A 19,591-nucleotide genomic window follows, 5' to 3' on the forward strand; every position below is an offset into this window, starting at 1 on the left:
CACTGCACTCCATACACCAACATTCTACCTCACACTGCATTCCATACACCAACATTCTACATCACACTGCACTCCATACACCAACATTCTACATCACAGTATGATCACACACACCAAATTCTATTTCGTAAACTTCATAATCATACAACCAACATTCTATGCACAGCACACTTCATATACACATTCTATCTTGCACAGCTCACTTCATACACACATTCTATCTTGCACAGCACACTTCACACACACACCAACATTCTCACATTTCAAGCACACTCGTCTGGTTGTAACCCCCAGACAGGGCTGTGATACGACATGTTCTTTCTGGAACATGTGGGGTGGCCCTTAAAAGGGCCGGGGGTAGGGTAAGGAAAGGTGGGGGTGGGGATCACTTCTGTAGCTCCAAGTCTTTGGGGATAGTCCAAGATATCACCAGGATTCCTGGAGTATTCACATAGCCTTGACAATGTCCAGGGTCCAAAAGTTCAGCTGTAGTGGCTTTCCTTGGCAACATGTCTACCGATGTCTTTGAGTCTTGACACTCTCTGCTTGCAGCAGACACGAACGTCAGTTCAGATAGAAGGATATGTTCTGCACCTCATCTTGATGTTCCACAAACATTTGTCACTGCCTTTACACATAGAACTTTCTATAAAATCTATGATCAATTCAAAGGCATTCTTAAGCACTACAGAAAGCTTACTCTAAAGGGGGCATAAGATCAGATTCTTAACAGATAGCTATACTAAAAGATTGAAGTGGTCATGTAATTATCAGACTGTCATCATTAAGAACTTAAGACACAATTTGTACCATAAGACAACAGTAGCAATAGTTCCCTTATGCTGTACAAGTGTGATAATCACAAAGTTAGATTATTAAAATGGGGACTGCTGCTACATGCTACAAAGAAAATCTGTCAATTATATACAATTATTTACATTGTACTGGATAAAAGTCAAACTTCATCTTAGAGAAAATACAAAAATTTGATTGGTCCAAAATTCATTGCAACATTATCCAAAATGTATTAATCTCTATCATCACAAAAATAATATGGAATTATATCCATAATTCCAACAACACTCTAAGATGAAGTTCTGTTGTACCAAGAAACCATCTGTGCTCACTACCATCTTTCAGCTGAGCTGCCAAACAAACTTTCTTCCAGGAAGCGCCAAATGGTAGCACCACTTCATATCAAAAGCACTTGAGAAATTGTGATTTCTTGGCACTTTGTACCACAGCGTATGTACATGGCATATAAAAATATGGTGACCAAGATAAGGAGATCAACTCCTTTCTATATACGAACTTTGTAGCCAAGGAAAGTCATTTCATCATGGACTTAGTAGAGATAGGGGGAATTCAGGGAAGATTAGGGGTAAGGGGATAACTCTTCAATAGAACATCCTAACTTTGTAGCAACAAGGAAGGTAGAAATTCTTCTTTCTCCACTAAAATGGGAGTGTACAATGTCTAAGGCCAAATGCTTGAATGTATCAAAATAATGGAAAATATCCACAATACACATGATTATCCTTAAAATTTTAAACATGACAACAACACACATGATTCTACCTTCCCATCCTGCCATTATCAACATTTATACTATCACACCAGGGAGGACAAAAACTCCCAAAATATTGCAACAATTGCTCTTTACAATGAGCCAGAACTGCAACGTCAAAACAAGAACACACAAGTCGTACTTGTGTGTCCTTCTTACAGATTTAAATCTTAACACTTAAGAGGTCCTATGGAAATGTGCGAACTGCAGCGTTGAAGTCCACACTCTCTTTTCTGCAGTTTTCATGCAAAGACCTTCAACATGGTTTTGAGCTCATTGGTCATTCGGGAGCAATCTGGTGCCTTGGGAAGCACGGGGCTCTTAAATGACACCCAACTGACTGGGGGTCGGGGAAGATCTGCTGGGTTGGGAGGCTCACTGAATTTGGCTCCTGCGTAAGCGTCGTCATCACTTGGGCTCGCCGAACGGCTGCTTTGGATGGACTGCTTGTCAGACTTGGTCAACTGTGGCCTAAAGAGACAGAATTGAAGTTCTCACAATTAGTCACAATTTGAATATGAAGAACAATGTAAACAGTCAGTTGAGCTTTACCTAATTATCCGACAAAGTTACAAAAACAAGACAAAGCAAACACTCCTTTGGTCGTGGTGTTGAACCGTGATTTGTCTACAAAATTTGTTTTCGAATCGTGAACTTGTTTTCTTAGCACTGCGGGTGTTTGTTTGCTTAAAATCACGATTCACACATATAAAACAAAAGAACTCATATCTAGTCAAGCAAATTCAAACAAAATCGTACAGACAGTTTTTTTAAGCCTTTCTTTCAGTTTTTTGGCCTCAGTTCATCCTGGCAACAAAGAAAACAACTCCTGCCTCTTCGTCAAAACAAAAGTATCAGATTTCAGAATCAGGCGGCACCAAAATAAAACCATCAAATTCATATGTATAACGTAATTTCTAAACAAACGGTTCCCAAGCAAGTGGTCTGAAGCTTAGAGCATATCTAGAGAACCCATGACCAAATACTGGTCAAAAAATGTTTGCGTGGCTAAAGAAAATTTTGTGCCTGGACTTCCGAATCTTTGTCTATGCCTTGAGTTCCTCTTTCTTGAGTCTTTGTCCATGCCTGGACTTCCCCTTTGTTACTCATGATACTGGATTTAGATACAGACAAAATTCTCTTTGACGAAAAACTATTCTTCATCGTTAATTAAAGAGGCGTCTGGTCAAAACGATGACCGAAAAGATGTTGATCAAATGAAAAACTCACTTCTGAACGCTGGGCGATGTGTTGTTGCTGGCCCGCTCTACGCCCTGGTTGTTGTTGTGACAAAAATGTCGAGGGCTAACTCGGTCTTGTTCAGGGCCGCTTCGCCTGCCACTGCCGCTGTTTTTCCGCGGTGATCTGTTGTTCTTCTCCCGACTACGATGTTTCGAGACGCCCCGTGGGCTGTGATATGCATTATCTGCTGTCATGCTGCCGGCAACAAGCGAGGTTCCGTGTAGACACATCGAGTCCAACCACGGCAAACTAATATGGCGGAAACCTTTGTGTGCGAGACGCAACGGTTCCTGTTTTCTCCTTCACCTCTTTTCGATCGTAAGCCGACTTCAAAAAAGCTTTACACAACGTACTTTTGTGCAAGCTAGTATCCTCGCTATAAAACTGGCAAGAGCTACCAGATGGTCCCTAAAATTCTAAAAACTCGTCGTTCCTTCGCTCCTACTCAACAGGGCGCTTTCTCCTCTCCTTCTTCCTTCTCTCAACTGCAGCGTTGTCAACCTGGATACCCAGTGAGAAAAACAACTAAAAATAGAACAGCTTTCAGTCCATCAGCCAATCCCAGATAAGGATTATCATCACCTGACTTCTTTGCTGATGACATCAGACTAACTAATTAGAATAAATTAGATGACGTTTCCGAAGTTTCCGACCACATATTCTCGCGAGATGTCTTTTCCTTGAATTTCATTCTCGCGAGATCTCGCCAATTAACGCCTAATTTGATCACGTGATTAGGCGATGATGATGATGATGCAGAGTCTCCGGAAATGGAAATGGTACTTTGTGGTGCTCATCGCGTCTTGGTTGATAAATATTACCTATAACTTTATTTCTTGGCCAGGCGTGCGTGCGATATTGTAGACAAGACAATGAGTGCCATCTAAGTTACCAGTGCACACGTTGTTGTAAAGAAAAGATGTTCACTCTCGGTACCCACTGAGGCACATTTTTACAGAGATGGCTTCTGCAGAATCCAGCTCCAGTACAAGAAGAGGATCGGCGTCCTCGGTCCCACCGAGTGAGCTGAGCCGCCCGATAAATCTGCAAAGAATTGCGCAGAGGAAGTCTCAGATACGGGGGTATAATCGAACCAAGAAGTTGGAGAAACTCGGCGTGTACTCTGCTTGCAAGGTGATGGTCTTTGTTGTCTTGTTGCAAGCAAGGCTATTCCATTTCATGATGTTTAGGGGGGAGATAAAGCTCTGTCTTGAAGATCTGTAACTTGATATTAGTGCTATAGATATGATATTTGGAGATCATGAATAAAAGTGAAATACAACTCATGGATGTCAGAAGGTCTGCATTCACATACATCACCAACATCCTTACGAACTACATATGATAAAGCCCCCCCAGCAGCTTTATTTGGAACTACAGCAGTTTAGCAGTGAATAGATTTTAGGATTCTTTGCTTGAAGGTAATATAGATTAGTGTGGATGCGAATTATTAGGAGTTGCGTTGAAGCAAATTAGGGTTTCACTTTGCTAAGAAAGTTCAATCAAGGTCTAACATATTTTTTACTATTCCAGGCAGATGAATCGTGTAAGTGTAACGGTTGGAAGAATCCCAACCCTCCCCCTAACCCATCTCGGGTGGACTTGTCTCAACCACTTGCTAGTTTGGATGATCCATGCAAGAGTTGCCGGCACAAGTTAGGTAAGTACCCGTTTGTTATATGAATCATGAATAAGCTTTGTATTATGCCACCAACCTGACTAAATCAAACTTCTAGCAGCTCTTTCAATGGTCAGTCAGGGAGGGTGCCAATCAGACCCTGGCAGCGTGACATTGTGGCTAGCCACCAACCATCCCTATGCAGTTGCAGGGCTTTGTTCATTTACTTGCCCCATTTACTAGTATATCAACAATGTATATGTATATGTATTGTTGTGTTCCTGGCAGGTGCACATGTATCACAGCTGTAATCAGTAGTGTTGACTGCACATGGTGTTGTCATGTAAAAAGTGTGATATTACCCAAGACAAGTAGAGAGACGTTCAATGTACTTATGTCATGTCCTGACATAATCTCTGTCTGCCTAGGCCAATACATATTATACATGTATGCCTCTTTGCAAAGAAGAAACCATGAAATAACAACTAAAGAGTATCAGCATAGATAGCTGTTTACTAGTAGTAGACATACAGTGTTTTATTGCATCTTCTAGCAATATTGTATAGCTTAGAATATCAATGTATATTTTACTAGATTAATGTAACTAGCTAGTAGTCTTATATAGCACTTTGCATTACATTTTTACCTTTTAGCACAGTTGTTTTGCAATATACTTTGACTTGACATTAAAAATTATAATTGTTATCAGTGAACTAACAGCCATGTGCTTTATGCAGGAGCACATGTGTCTCACCTAGAGAACACCAATGAGGAGGAGATGAACAGACTACTGGGGATCGTTGTTGATGTGGAAAACCTCTTCATGTGTGTACACAAGGAAGAGGATGCTGACACCAAGCAGGTGTACTTCTATCTCTTCAAGGTAAACAAAATCTCCTTTTCCATTCATAACTTCATACTAATAAGGTTGTCGAATCATCAGTCATAGATGCATGTCTTGGAAAGGGCAAATGTGACAGATAAAGAGGACAATAGACACAAACACTGGATTTCTCAATTTTTTTGTGTGAGATAACTAGACAAATACAACAAACTTAACAGGAAATATTTCTTAAACATGTACAAATTCTTCATGACTCACAAATATTGCACTGTTTACGTTGCAGCTGTTACGTAAGTGCATCCTACAGATGAGCAAACCCACAGTAGAAGGACCATTGGGAAACCCACCATTTGAAAAGCCAAGTATTGCAAAGGTGAGCCTAATACTACTAGCTGGCAATCATATGATAATATGTAACCTGGTATCCATTCAAAGGGGACGTTAAGCTGTCATCCCCGTGTATGCGACAGCATCAGGCATTTACTAGTAACCCCTGCCAGGCCTGGATATATCAGGGATACAGAAACATGCCCTGTGTGCCGCGCCCGGTTATAACTGGGATAGGGTATTGGAAGAAAACAGCATTGAGTGCATGTAGCACGCAAAACCAGGAAGTTAGGGGAGTTAGGGACGCCGGCTGTTTCTTGTGTTTTGTGAGGGAGGTCAGAGGTCAAACATTTACGATTTTTACTGGGCTGAAACTTTGGCAGCTTAAGAACAGTAGGGATGACACAGTGTGCTTGACGAAGAACATGCTATTGAAAAAGCATTACACTTACGTAGTTGATTTAATGACATTTTTCTACAGGGTGTCATCAACTTTGTTCTCTACAAGTTTGGCCACCTTCCCCAGAAAGAGTGGCAGACCATGTACGACCTGGCCAAAATGTTCCTGCATTGCCTGAACCACTGGAAGTTGGAAACTCCAACAGCTCGTAAACAGAGAGCTCAGACAGACGATGTGTCACAGTACAAGGTCAACTACACCAGGTAGGTGGTATAAGACTGACGGTATTTGTTTGAGTAAAAAAATGTCCAATTACTTGAGTGGAAATAAGTTAAAGACTAGGTCTAACAGACCGTTCGGTGTAATATGACCAGCTGCTGCCGCGCCGCGTGCCTGCGAAGCTGGTGTGTTACGCCTAATGGCGGTTGTACCGGCTATATAGATACAGATACAGATACAGAAGTTACATGTGTTAAATTCTTTATCATGCTTGTGCTTTGGTCTGACATTGTAGGCAAGCTTTATGACATAAACGCACAAGTGCGTAAGTCAAATGTAATTATCTCCCTAAATAAAATTAATATCACAATAATTGTCTTGTCATAGACTGATTTTGAATTTTAGTCGTAGATTAAAGTGTTATGGTGAATAGATTCAATATTGTGAAGTTTGCATAGTAATATACACCTGCTCAAGTGCAGTGGATTTTTACAATTATTGTACATTATAGATTTTCTTTTCAAAAGCTCCTAATATTAATAGTGGTTGCTGAGGACTATTGTCAATAAAAGTTGCAGGTTACCTAATTAGATGTAGGCTGATATTCCAGTACTTTTGAAACTGATGTTAGCTTTGCTTGCTGTGTTTTAGGTGGCTCTGCTATTGCCACGTGCCAACATTCTGTGATAGCTTGCCACGCTATGAAACAACGCAGATATTTGGGCGCACACTTCTTCGCTCAGTGTTCGCTGCAATGCGTCGACAACTTCTCGAAAAGTTCCGTGCAGAAAAAGACAAATTGCCAGCTGAGAAACGGACTTTGGTGCTCACTCACTTTCCAAGGTAGGCAAAGGACACTCATGTTAATAAGTCTTATATGGGATGTATTTCCAAATGTCTTCAATCATTATGTACATTGTTTGCATCTGCCCCTCTATTTCTCCATATATTCCATCCATATATGCCTTTGATAAAAGGGTATTTTGTAAGGTATTGTCTTATGCAAATATTTTCTTCAAAACTTTGATTGAAAAGGATGTGAAGTACATGTAGATAGTCAAAGTCATATGTATGGCTCCTTTGCATCAGTTCACGTTTTGTATAAAGTAGAAATAGAATGATTATAAACTGTGATGATGAACCTACATTTCAGTCACACTAATGTCGACATCTCCTGTATTTGGACTATACAAAATTGACATGTTGACAGTGACTGTTTCCATCAAAAGGTGCAGAGCTGCTTTATGTTTTACAGGAACTGGTAGGTATATGTTGTTGTAAAATTTTTCCCACCCGACCGTGTGTCTTTGTATGTGTATAGACAGATGCCAAATGAATATGAAAAGAAAATGAAAAAAAGCAGACAATTTGCAGGCAGTGAGGTCATTGGACATTAATATTCATACAACTGTGCTGTTTTTATTTGTACTCCTGTTACTAGTATAGAACAGGTTGGGAAAAGGCTTCTGATATAAAGAGACAGTGAGTATGTTCTTTCTATGAAGACTGTTGTAAGAAATGCACATGTTCTTTGTGATATCTAAAGGTTCCTCTCGATGCTTGAAGAAGAGGTTTATGGCACCAATTCCCCCATCTGGGATCCTGACTTCAACCAAGTCCCTGCCAACATGCCGCTATCCTCAACACTGTCAGCAGGACAAGGTCAGTGGTACCCGTGCTGTTGTCTTACATGTTAGAGCTAGCATGTAGCTAACATATTAAGGGTAAAGCAGTCATCCTCAACTGAGGTGAAGCATGATGCTTTTTCAAGGAGCTTGTGGTAGTGCAATGCAGCTTCGCTACGGCTCACGTTTTTGGCCAAGCACACCCCAACATTTGTTGGGTTCCTTTATATGCAGGGGTTTAGCACTTGAGGCAAATGCTGAAAGCCCCCTCATACACGGGGCCCCCAGTTTTACTCCCTCCGAAAAGATGATACGACTCTTTTCCAGTCATGTCTAGACCCAGGCACGACAAGACTGGAAAAGAAGGGGGACATAAAACTGTATTGAAAGGGACTCTTTGTATGCTTTTTAATGCTAAAACTGAAAACATTAAAGGCACCAAAGCTTGCATATACAATGTATATAATTTACAGCCATTCTTTAACATATTTGTATCAGTATTTTGGCTATAGTATAGATCTAATTTTGTACTTCCAGCATTTTTTAACTGTCCAAAAGCAAACAGTATTAGATCCCCTTATTATTTCGTTGGTACATTGTACATGTACCACAATATAAAGCCTAAAGTCAAATGTAAGCAACAATATAACCGACAGATGTTTGAAGATGGTGGCTTTTCAATGTTTACCTGATGCAATGGAGTCATAAGCCATGTGATAGGTTTGATTCAACTTACTATAAATTAATGACTGAACAGGGCTCGAAATTCATTTTTGGAAACAGGTGCACTGGTGCACCCAACCAAAAAAATTAGGTGCACAGAAATAATTTTGGGTGCACCACAATATGAAGTTGAATGTCAGCAAAACATAATTACAAAGTTTAACACTCTTTAGTCAGATAAGAACTTCAATCTGTAATTCTATAGGTAACTTCAAAATTTCAAACAATTAATACATCAAAGAAAGTACAACTGTTACAAAAGGTTATTTTGCTTTTTCTAATACTTACATTTCAAGAATATTCTGCATACTAGTACCATACTAGTACCATACTGTACAATAGTACCTTTACCCTATAGCCTACAAAAATATCTAGGTGCACCAGTGCACCCACAGTCAAAAATTAGGTGCACAGCTCCAATTTTGGGTGCGCACAGGTGCACATGCACCCACTATTTCGAGCCCTGCTGAATGTCAGCTTTCAAATGTTCGAAATCTTATCGATATAACCTTATTAATTCCAACTATGTTTCTCTTAATCCCCAGCAGCCCTGAGTGCAGCAGCAGGCCCCTCCAGTCTGACTAGTCACATCACCATCTCCTCCTCTGTACTCCCATCTACATCATCTGACAACATGACCTCCATTAACCTCAGCCCTGGTCTCATCAACGCTCGGAGAGGCTCCAAAGGACAGCTGACTTCTGTTACTCTAACTGATATCACAGGCAAGTTCTAACACAATCATGATTATCTTGTCCGTTACTTTGTGTTTTCCTTACTGAAATCTGTAAGTATCACATATTTTTTTAGAATAGTGTTATGTTTCGGATGTTGCCTTGTTTATATATTGAATAAAGCACTTATTCGTTACTTAAATGTGCCCTCTCTTGTACATGTGTGTTTGTGTGACTGACTGAATGTTCTGATTGCTTTAGGAGCTGAGAAGAGAAAAGCTGAAACAGAACTAAGTGCCGATGAGGTAAAACCGGCCAAGGCATTGAAAGGTAATCTACATCTCATTTCTATGCACAAAAGTGTTTTTAAGCCTTAATGATTAATTTTGGTCACCACAGGCGTAACTTTGTGATGATTGACATATACAGTCAAACCTGTCTATAGCGGTCACTCAAGGGACTGGCCAAAACTGGCCGCTAAGAACAGGTGGCCGCTATGGAGAAAATGTCGATTAATTGACCACGAGTGAAACATATTTTCAGTACCCACTGAGATACATTTATTCACCGTACAGTACACATGTAAACAGGTAAGGCACATTTTAGAAGTTCGATTGTTGTTCTTTTACTCCTAGTTAGATAAGAACAAAATACATGTTGCTCAGTTGTCACTTACTGTTCGTTTTCGACCGTTTTCAAACATAAAATCGTGGCGACAATTTTCCTCAGTCTCTTGTTGTGGCTTGTGTTGATCAGCATCTACCATTATGCTAATAGGGTACTCAGAAGAAGGTCGCTCTTTTGAGGGCTTTTTGTCTTTTCAGAAAATTGCAACAGCCCAAATTTTACATCATAGTAGTATTATCCACATTCATTTTGAAGCTTTTGGTTTAGTAATTATCCTCAGTGATACTTTGCAGCAAAATAAATTTAGTATATTATACCTCCGTAACAGTGGTGTCTTCCGTTGACCTTTATGCTGCTGCCTATCCAGTTTGTATCAGCGCCATTTTGAAAATTGCGCGAAACACGTTTTGAGCACAATTTGAATGAATTCCCGGTGAAAACGGAAATTGGGCCGGCATTCAAACATTTCACGAACTTACCGCATCAGGTACATGTGTGGGTTGTATTTTCCAAAAGGCTGCCGTAATATTTGTCCAGTCGAAATGCACAGAAATTGTCAATTTTACCACGATTTACAAACGCAAGCCATGTGAAGAAAACTATACTTGACTTCGCGTCAAACCATGGATTTTCTAACAAAGATAAAACATTCTGGTTTTCTTTATTATGATCCTATCCAGTTGAGGCCGCATAAATTTGATAACTGCGTGAAAAAATGAAGATTTTGAACCCGGCGTGCGGTGGCGATGCGGCTTCTACCGGCGCGCCGTGACCGTTATCGACAGTGTTACTGTACTCGCGGGGCCGAAAATCGTCTGGCCGCGACCGCGTTGGACAGGTGGCCGCTATAGCCTAATTCTTAATGCTTATGTCAATGGGAAAAATCCAAGGGACCGACAAAAAGTGACCACTATGGGCAGGTGGCCGCTATGCAAAGGTGACCGCTAATACAGGTTTGACTGTACTGTGTTGTTTTAAGTAAGCATGGAAAATAGCCTTCATAGTGTTGTTGGAAATAGTTGATAATTGATACTATTGGGGTCATTATCAAATTATCAAGAAAAGCAGTAATGATCAGTAAATATCAGAAGTGTTGACAACTTCCTCAAATGAAGAAGATATCACACAGCAACTGTTATTTGTATTGACTACTTGTAACTCAAAAGCATATTACATATATATATATGCTAACTCCACCCTTCCTTTTTCAGGAGACATTCCAATAGAAACCATACAGAAAGTCCTGGCTACTATCACAGACCCCGCAGCGATGGTCGGCCCCGAGGCCAGCGTTTTCTCGGCGCACGCAGCACGAGACGAAGCCGCTCGGCTGGAGGAGCGCCGAGGGGTGATAGAGTTCCACGTTGTCGGCAACTCCCTGGGTCAGAAGCCGTCCAAACAGACCATCACCTGGCTCATCGGACTGCAGAATGTGTTCTCCCACCAGCTGCCACGTATGCCTAAAGAGTACATTACCAGGCTGGTCTTTGACCTGTGAGTAACAATCATGCACCACATCTCTCTCAGTTAGTCGCATCTAGTTAAGGATTTCGTGATTAAAATTAGTTTTTCATCAGAGCGAGTGTGTTGAATATCATACCTCACTGATTCAACCTTGGCTAGGACAGTACTTTGTGCAGTGTTTTCTCTATGTAAAGAGGAATTACTGCCCAAGTGTATACCAACGTGATCTATTACCTCAAGAGTCCCTTTCAGAGTGTGATTGACATGGTCATGAAAGTGTTACAACATTGTACATGTATATGGTATGCTGGTTGAATGAATGAATTGATAATGTTGCATTGTATCATATTCACAGGAAGCACAGAACCCTGGCTTTGATCAAGGACAACCGTGTTATTGGAGGCATCTGTTTCCGCATGTTCCCCACCCAGGGCTTCACAGAAATTGTGTTCTGTGCCGTCACATCTAACGAACAAGTCAAGGTGAGCCCAGCAACATTTCACCTTCAAACACCAAAACTAGTGCTACATTGTATTTTATAGTGTAACCTGGGTTTAGGTTCTTACATACAATCAGGGCTGTCTCCAGGACCCGTCCTTCCGTCCCGGGACAGAAATTTGCTTGTTGGGACGGAAAAAAATCAACCCCTTCTGTCCCCAAAATATCAATTTCATGAGATAAAACTGATGAAAACGTATTTTTTTAAGTTTAAAATGACAAATTCAACAATGAAAATTAAAAAATCGGCTCCCAAACAATGAGTGGGATGGCAAAAAATTTAAAGCTGGAGACAGCCCTGCATACAATGTATAGATAGTTAGCTTATCACCTTTGCCAAAAAGGTTACGTTTTTAGGTGTGTGTGTGAATGTGTTTGTGATCAGCATAACTTGAGAGGTCACGAATAGATCTTTATGATATTTCATATGTTGGTAGGTGTTTGCAAGTTGTAGAAATAATGAGATTCTGGGCCTTCGGGTGGCTTTCCTATAGGAACTGCAGCAGAATATCTGGTTTTGGTATCTTGTTTTAAACTGTATTGAAGTGATTTACTAAGATGTTCTTTGCTCTGCAGGGTTATGGGACCCATCTCATGAATCATCTGAAGGACTACCATGTCAAGCATGGTGTCTACCACTTCCTGACATTCGCTGATGAGTTTGCTATTGGTTACTTTAAGAAACAGGTAAGTGCAGACTGCACCCTGCCACAGAGCACTTAGATACATTTGTTTACAATGTAAGGCAGCACTGTCATTATGTATTTTATACCTCAATATAATGGAAAGAAAACAATACTTGTTACTATGAATGTTGAAATTCTTGTGTTTTTTTGTTTGCAGTATCCACGGCAATCTCTTTACCGTAAACTTAAAACCACCACAAAAATGATTGTTCTGTCTTCTGCCTACCTACGTCTTTGTTTCAACTATGAACTAAAAACTACCGCGAACACTTCATTTTCACCGCTAAATTAAATCCCTACAAACTGTAAGTTACAGTACTTATCAAAAGAACAATTATGATGCATGTGCCTGATGAAGTCAAATGCCATTGCCTACATGTTTGTGAATATTTACATTACATGTTCATGGCACAACTCTAGTTCTATCCCAGACTAACACTTTCTCCATGTTGGATGTCAGGGGTTTTCCAAAGAGATCCGTCTGCCTGCCAGTGCCTACATGGGATACATTAAGGACTATGAAGGAGCGACACTGATGGGCTGTGAGCTGAACCCACAGATTCCCTACACAGAACTGTCACAGGTCATCAAGAAACAGAAGGATGTAAGTCTCTAAATTTGCATGTTTGTGCTAATCATGGTTTCCCTTCAACTCTTGAAAAATGACAACGACTGAAGAGATCATAAAATATCAAGGTTACATAAAGGTTGGAAAATGGTATCTGTCCTTCTTTTTTGTTCATTGTGTTTGATTTTATAAGATCTGAGTGTTAAATGTTATTGTATTGGTTCTATGATTTCTGTTGGAAAGTATTGGCATAGGTGGGCGAAATAAAAAAAGCATCTTGTGATAGACCCGAATGCCATCACAGGAACCGCACAAAGTCACCAGCCAGGCTGGATAGTGTTTCAAACAATCAATTTCTAACTTTGGTGCATTGAAAAATGGAAAAACTGTAACAACCAGGAAGGACTATTTTCAACTGTTGGTGACAAAATATGAGTATTTTAGAGTTGCATTACATCCTGAACAATACCTGCTTTTTTTTTCAAATCTGATAGCTGGATTATCTTGTTTCCATCCACAGGTCTTGAAAAAGCTGATAGAGGAGAAGCAGGAGCAGATTGGGAGGGTGTACCCGGGGTTAACCTGCTTCAAGGATGGGGTACGACAGATACCAGTGGAGAGTATACCTGGCATACGTGAGTCTTCTCATATACTGACCCAGTGGCTGCATGTTTGATAGCTTGTATGTATCAAGTAAGAAAGGGTTTCTGAGTTTAGCATGTATTTTATGTTTATGTACATGGAGTTGTAATACTATGAATTCACCTATGATCCATGTAATCTAGATCCAGCATTTAAACCGTGCATGGTTAATATTGCACAGGTTTATATTTCACTGTATGATTATCATCAATATTTAAGCGCAATCCTTGGTTTGATTGTACTTTACTGTGATGTAAGCCCAACAAAACTCAAGTGTGGTGTCTATTCTTGGCAGGTTCCACAGGATGGAAACCAAAGGACCTCAGAGGGTGAGTACAGTAGGAAAAGTCTGTATAATGATAGAAAAACCTAGTTGGTTAGTGGGTAGCAGGAAGACTGTTAAAAATGTTATATGTTTCAAACTTAACTCTTCATAGCCCAGCATTGGATAGTCTGTATAACGCAAACTCCAGCTGTCTGGGGGTTTCTCTCCCCTCCCCGAGGAGGTTGCGAGGCGGTTACAGGGCGGCGAGCGGTCACAGGAGGCTTGATTGAATTCAGACTAAGCATTGGACATCATTAGTAATATATGTAGTAAGGAAGCATCCAGCCTAAATACTCAGGTTAGGTTTCAACATATTGGAATCTACAATCTGCATTTAAATTGATCTTTGGTGCTGCTATTTTTGTCTGGTGAACTGGAAGGGTTACGAAGCAGTACGATTAAGGGGGGGACGTCTGCAATCTGATTGCCATGTTTTTGTATCTGTAGGAAGGAGCAGAATAAGGACAGTGAGCAGCTGTTTACAGTACTGAAAACCCTGCTGACCCAGGTCAAGGTGGGTCATCTTTCTGTTCTATAGTTAGGACTGGAAGAAAGAGGGAGTGTTAAAGACCCCAATAAAACTATATAAACCCTGGATAATGTAAACTATAGGCTTCATTAGGCTACTGGCAACTATGCAGTACACGTCAGTGAAGACCTGGCTGAAACAGTTTACCAAGTACAAGAAACCTGACTTTTAAACACTCATCTAATGTTAAAATTAATTACAGCTTATATGATGTATAAATGAAGTCATAATAAATGTTACCAGGGAGTTAGGATCATTTTGAGTTACAGCTGGCAAAATGGTATTACAAAACACTTGTTAAGATCATGCTTCAAATAACTCTTCAGCTCCAAAGCTCGGCTTGCACAGATGTATGCTTGTGGCCTTGAACTTGACCATGTATGGCAGTGATCCATCAATGTCCGGACACATGTATAAACAAATGATGAAATATTGTTGGTAATATTATCTGTGAAGCCGACTACCCTAACCCTTGATGTAATTGTACCTGTCCACAGAATCATGCCAGTGCCTGGCCTTTCCTGCGACCAGTGGAGAAGAATGAAGCTCCAGACTACTACGAGCACATCAAGTATCCAATGGGTGTGTAGGAATCCTTTAGTTACTATGCTTCATGTGCATGACATTTAGAACAGACATAACTAAAGATGTATCAGAAGAAATAATCAGTGAAACCATCCTGCTCTCTTTCAGTATTTGTTGTTCAGACGATTGTATTTTTTTCATATACTGTGATGTCATTTCTGTACTGATGCTGTCAACAGTATGTTACACTAAATGAACAAAAGCAGACTCTATCCACAACCAACACTGGAATGAATTGGGACTTAACCCAAAATTTTCAGCTGAAATTCATTAACCTTGTTCACTGAATGGACCTGTCTACTGCTACTTCCAGCCTATGACTTGAGATAGGTTGGTAGAGTACATTCCAGTGTTCCTTGTGTTAAATCTAGTCCTTTGTTCATAATATCGTTTTGGGGCAACATAGAACTTTCATTCTAAGTATGTTACACTATTTTCCTTCCATTCAGATCTGAAGACCATGGGAGAACGGCTGAAAAATCGCTACTACTGTTCCAAGAAGCTGTTCATCGCCGATATGCAGAGAATTTTCACTAACTGTCGAGCGTACAATAGTCCAGACACGGAGTATTTCCGCTGTGCCAACACACTGGAAAGATTCTTCATGAACAAACTGAAAGAGCTGAATCTGGAAAAGGAACAATAGAACACCTCTGGACCAGTGACTTGGTAGAACTCCCTCCAATGCTAGTTGACTGTATCTAAATCGTCTATTTGTATATCCCTCTATTGAAGCCTATGTTAAGTTATTGTCAAGTTAGCTTTTCCTGAAAGGAGCAGCTGATTGTTCCAACAGAAGAACGTGGCATTGCACAAACTTCAGTTTTGAGGTCTGTGACACTACAACACAGAGCAGTAGCACTGTAGCAGGCTAGTACCTGTGAAGCTTGTCGTAGCCAAAAGTAGGACAGTATTTTCAAGTGTGTGGCACTGGTACAGCTACACTTTTGTGACCCTATAGGCATTTTTTTTACTTAGCATAAATTATTTTATACTCTTATGTTGTCTGCAAATCTTGTAAATTGTAATTTTTTTCTGAAAAGTCAAAGACCCCAGGAAGATTAGCTACCAGTATGGTACATGTAACTTCTAATAATATTGACCCAAAATTAATAATATACATGACTTAAGAGAAAGAATGTGCATTAGAATGTTAATCAGGAACAACAGTACTTCCCTGTGATGACTTTTCTACGATTAAAACCAGTAAGAAAAGACAACCACAATTCTTTCATGGTGTAAATAGTATTTATTTTCATGCCTTACAGCCAGTGCAGTGTAGAAACATTTCCACTACAGACTTCGGACAGAGTTACAATCCACCATTAGGATAAAGTTTTTCATGTTGTTTGTTGATGCAAGTTTTACGGTGTCTACCTTGCCAGAGAAACCTGCCATACACGGATCAGATTATCAGTGTAGCCCGCGAACAGAGTCTGGCCATCAGCTGACCAGGCCAGGGAGATGCACTGGGGTGGTCGGGCCTTCGGACTGGTGGAGATGATCTCAGGTCGCAGCTCATCCACGATGATTTTACCTTCCAGATCCTGAAACACAGTGGAATAATACATGTTCATGGGGGACGTCATCCTCATCAAAAATATCACACAACTTGCCTATCTTGTATCCTCATAATTGCAGGACTTTGTCCACACACAGTATGTTCAGTCTTGTCTTAATCACTGGACTACAAGTGCACACATATGGACTGAAAAAAAACTCAGTCTTGACAGCATTTTCCCCGAACTTCTGCTACATGATAAACATCGCCTTTACATGTTTTGCATGCAGTATAGAAGAGTGCTCCTTACCCAGATCTTGATGGTAGGGCCGGTGGCAGCACACAGCCAGTAGCGGTTGGGGCTGAAGCACAAGGCGTTGATCTCATCGGTACCGTCCAGGGTGTACAGATGCTTCCCCTCGTTCAGGTCCCACAGCATGGCGTTGCTGTCCTGTGTGCAAACGACAGACGTGTTTATTATCGTATTCAGCAGCTACATAAATGGGTCTTCAGTACTCTTCACAGCTACATGCTTTGTGGGTAATATGCCAAAGATTCAAGGTGAAGTCCAACTGACTTTATAAACAGTTTTTGTCTCTACTATGCTTTATAGTGGTTATACATGTTCTGACTGTCAATAAGTTTGCATAAATGTTTAGTTTATGACTTAGGGGCCTTCACCTTTCACATATTACACACCAAGCATTTTGCTTCACATGAACCTCCTAACATACGTGACAAAGTATCTGGACTTTGAATCCAAAAGATCTATGTGAAGTGAGATAGGGAGAAGGTCCATTACCTTGCCTCCAGAAGCACACAGGGAGCCATCGGGGGACACAGTCACGGCGTTGAGATAACCCATATGTCCGATATGGTTTGTCTTCAACTTGCAGTTGGTCAGGTTCCAAACCTTGACCAGCTTGTCCCATCCGCAGGACACGATGATGGGGTTCTGGTTGTTCGGGGAGAACCTGACGCAGGACGTCCACTCGGTGTGCCCATCCTCCTGTAACAGACAACCACACAATAAGATCAACAACAGAACTCAATCACAGTAGCACATTAGCCTTGTAGTTAAGGGTTGTTGACCCAGAATGTTAAGGTCCTGGGATTTTTTGGATCGTTACAAGTTGCACATCTCGTATCCTCATAATTGCAGGACAATGTCCACACAGCAGGTTCAGACTTGTCTTAATCATTGGACTGCAACTGCACAAATAAGACAACACAATTACAGGAGGTACAAAGAAACAATGGTTTACATGGCTAAAATACCACTTAGGTTCATCTGCATGAAAAAATGAGTCTCTAACAAAGACGGTAGCACTGCCCTTTTTCATCTTTAAGTATGGGCATGGTATTGCAACCATCAATTGCAACGGGAGTAGAGTGGATTATTGCAACCATCAAAGGCCCCTGACCTGGATAGTGTACTTGCAGACTCCCAGGGTATTCCACAGCTTGATGGTCTTGTCGCGGGATCCAGACACAATCTGACGGTTGTCAGCAGAAAAGGCAACGCTCAGAACATCCTTGGTGTGTCCGACGAACCGGCGAGTGGTGGTCGCCCTGCAAGAGAAAGACACAGTCTAGTCATATCCGCTTAATCTAAAAGATTTCCACTATAGACAAAGGAAAGGTCCTCATTAAAGTGTATGGTGTCTACAGATGCTTCAGAGAGCAAAAGGGTAAACTAAAATCATTGGACCATTGAACACAAACAACATGGCACTGACAACTTCCATCACACCAATGTTCATGATAAACTATTTGCTTCGTATCATAAGCAGGTTTACGGTTTGAACTGCGCATTGGCGAGATCAAAGGAGAAGGCCCATAAATTGTAAACAGTTTGTCTAGACCATGCTTGATATGTCCAGATGTGTTTAACTTTTATTTATATCTCAAGGGCCTTCAACTTTGACATATTACCCACAAAACACACTGCACATGCGCCATTCAAACTGTGAACCAGTTTATTCCAGAGACGCTGACTTACGTATTGAGATCCCAAAGACGGAGGGTGTGATCCCAGGACCCAGAGAGGGCAAACTGACCGTCAGACGAGATGACCACATCCGACACAAAGTGGGAGTGACCATTCAGGCACTTGTAGGGGATGCCGTAGTTGTTTTCATCGCGGGTCAGCTTCCAAACAATGATGGACTCATCTGTATGCACAATACCGACATTTAGTGCATTGAAGTAGAGAGACAAAACTTATCAATTTCATTACATCTAAGCAGCAAGTACAGGAACTGTTACTCATACATACTGTTCTCATTTGCCATATCTGCACTCTTGTCTTAGACCCCCCCCCCCCACACACACAAATATTACCCTCACGAAATAATCATTATGTTCAACAAACAGCAACTGGTCTACAGATCCAGACCATCAAACTATGAGTGTTGCGGGGAAATATAGTATTTTGTGTGAAGCGGTAGGACTGCACGAGTTGAAAAAAAATTATAATTTTGAGGGGGGGGTCAAAAAGTTGCTTGATGACCGTCTCCCTTAATTCAGAATGAAATCTAACAGCCCATACAGGAAATTATGTAGTTCTTGGCATATATTCTACCTAGAAACCAGAACAGCGAATTCAATAGGAATATGCGTATATAAGGTACACGTTTCAAGATGGGCTGCACAGTGCACAAAAAAATGGTGACGATCCCATACCTCGGGATGCCGACAGAATCATGTCGGGATGCTGGGGTGTCGTGGCGATCTGAGTGACCCAATTCCCGTGGCCCTTTAGGGTACCACGTAGGGTCATTTGTTCCATAGCCATCTTTGCTTGCTTTCGCTTGCAAGGCTCGGATTCTGGCGGATTTAGATCCGCAACTTTGGCAGGGGCGCCGTCTTGGAAAGATGGGCCACGGAAAGAGGAAGTGCCTCGCACGGTCACCGGAAAGAGAAAG

General features: G+C 41.0%; 2 protein-coding genes and 1 long non-coding RNA gene across 4 annotated transcripts; 1 reads left to right on the forward strand and 2 right to left on the reverse strand.

The window, feature by feature from the left end:
* Positions 1-334: 334 nt before the first annotated feature.
* LOC136448872 (uncharacterized) lies at positions 335-3,495 on the reverse strand. Its single transcript, XR_010757933.1, has 2 exons — positions 2,798-3,495; positions 335-2,038 (listed from the first exon to the last, which is right to left on the reverse strand). It is a non-coding gene; the product is annotated as an uncharacterized lncRNA (long non-coding RNA).
* Positions 3,496-3,575: 80 nt separating this feature from the next.
* LOC136448866 (histone acetyltransferase KAT2A-like) lies at positions 3,576-16,389 on the forward strand. Of its 2 annotated transcripts, none has more exons than XM_066448533.1 (18): positions 3,576-3,943; positions 4,343-4,469; positions 5,165-5,310; positions 5,555-5,644; positions 6,080-6,261; positions 6,869-7,060; positions 7,764-7,879; positions 9,111-9,290; positions 9,501-9,569; positions 11,078-11,360; positions 11,686-11,812; positions 12,405-12,515; positions 12,975-13,118; positions 13,603-13,717; positions 14,020-14,053; positions 14,497-14,563; positions 15,076-15,160; positions 15,613-16,389. In XM_066448533.1, exons 1-18 carry the CDS (start codon positions 3,770-3,772, stop codon positions 15,807-15,809), a joined length of 2,439 nt encoding a protein of 812 aa, XP_066304630.1. In that variant the 5' UTR covers positions 3,576-3,769; the 3' UTR covers positions 15,810-16,389. The 2 variants fall into 2 exon arrangements, with proteins under 2 accessions (XP_066304630.1, XP_066304632.1); XM_066448535.1 differs by having other exon boundaries at positions 9,114-9,290.
* On the reverse strand, positions 16,390-19,571 carry LOC136448870 (small ribosomal subunit protein RACK1). The gene is made up of 6 exons (XM_066448555.1): positions 19,350-19,571; positions 18,667-18,838; positions 18,089-18,236; positions 17,467-17,673; positions 16,975-17,115; positions 16,390-16,710 (listed from the first exon to the last, which is right to left on the reverse strand). Exons 1-6 carry the CDS (start codon positions 19,459-19,461, stop codon positions 16,537-16,539), a joined length of 954 nt encoding a protein of 317 aa, XP_066304652.1. The 5' UTR covers positions 19,462-19,571; the 3' UTR covers positions 16,390-16,536.
* Positions 19,572-19,591: the final 20 nt, after the last annotated feature.

This window comes from Branchiostoma lanceolatum, chromosome 14 (assembly GCF_035083965.1).
Source record: "Branchiostoma lanceolatum isolate klBraLanc5 chromosome 14, klBraLanc5.hap2, whole genome shotgun sequence".
Classification (NCBI taxonomy): Eukaryota; Metazoa; Chordata; class Leptocardii; order Amphioxiformes; family Branchiostomatidae; genus Branchiostoma; species Branchiostoma lanceolatum.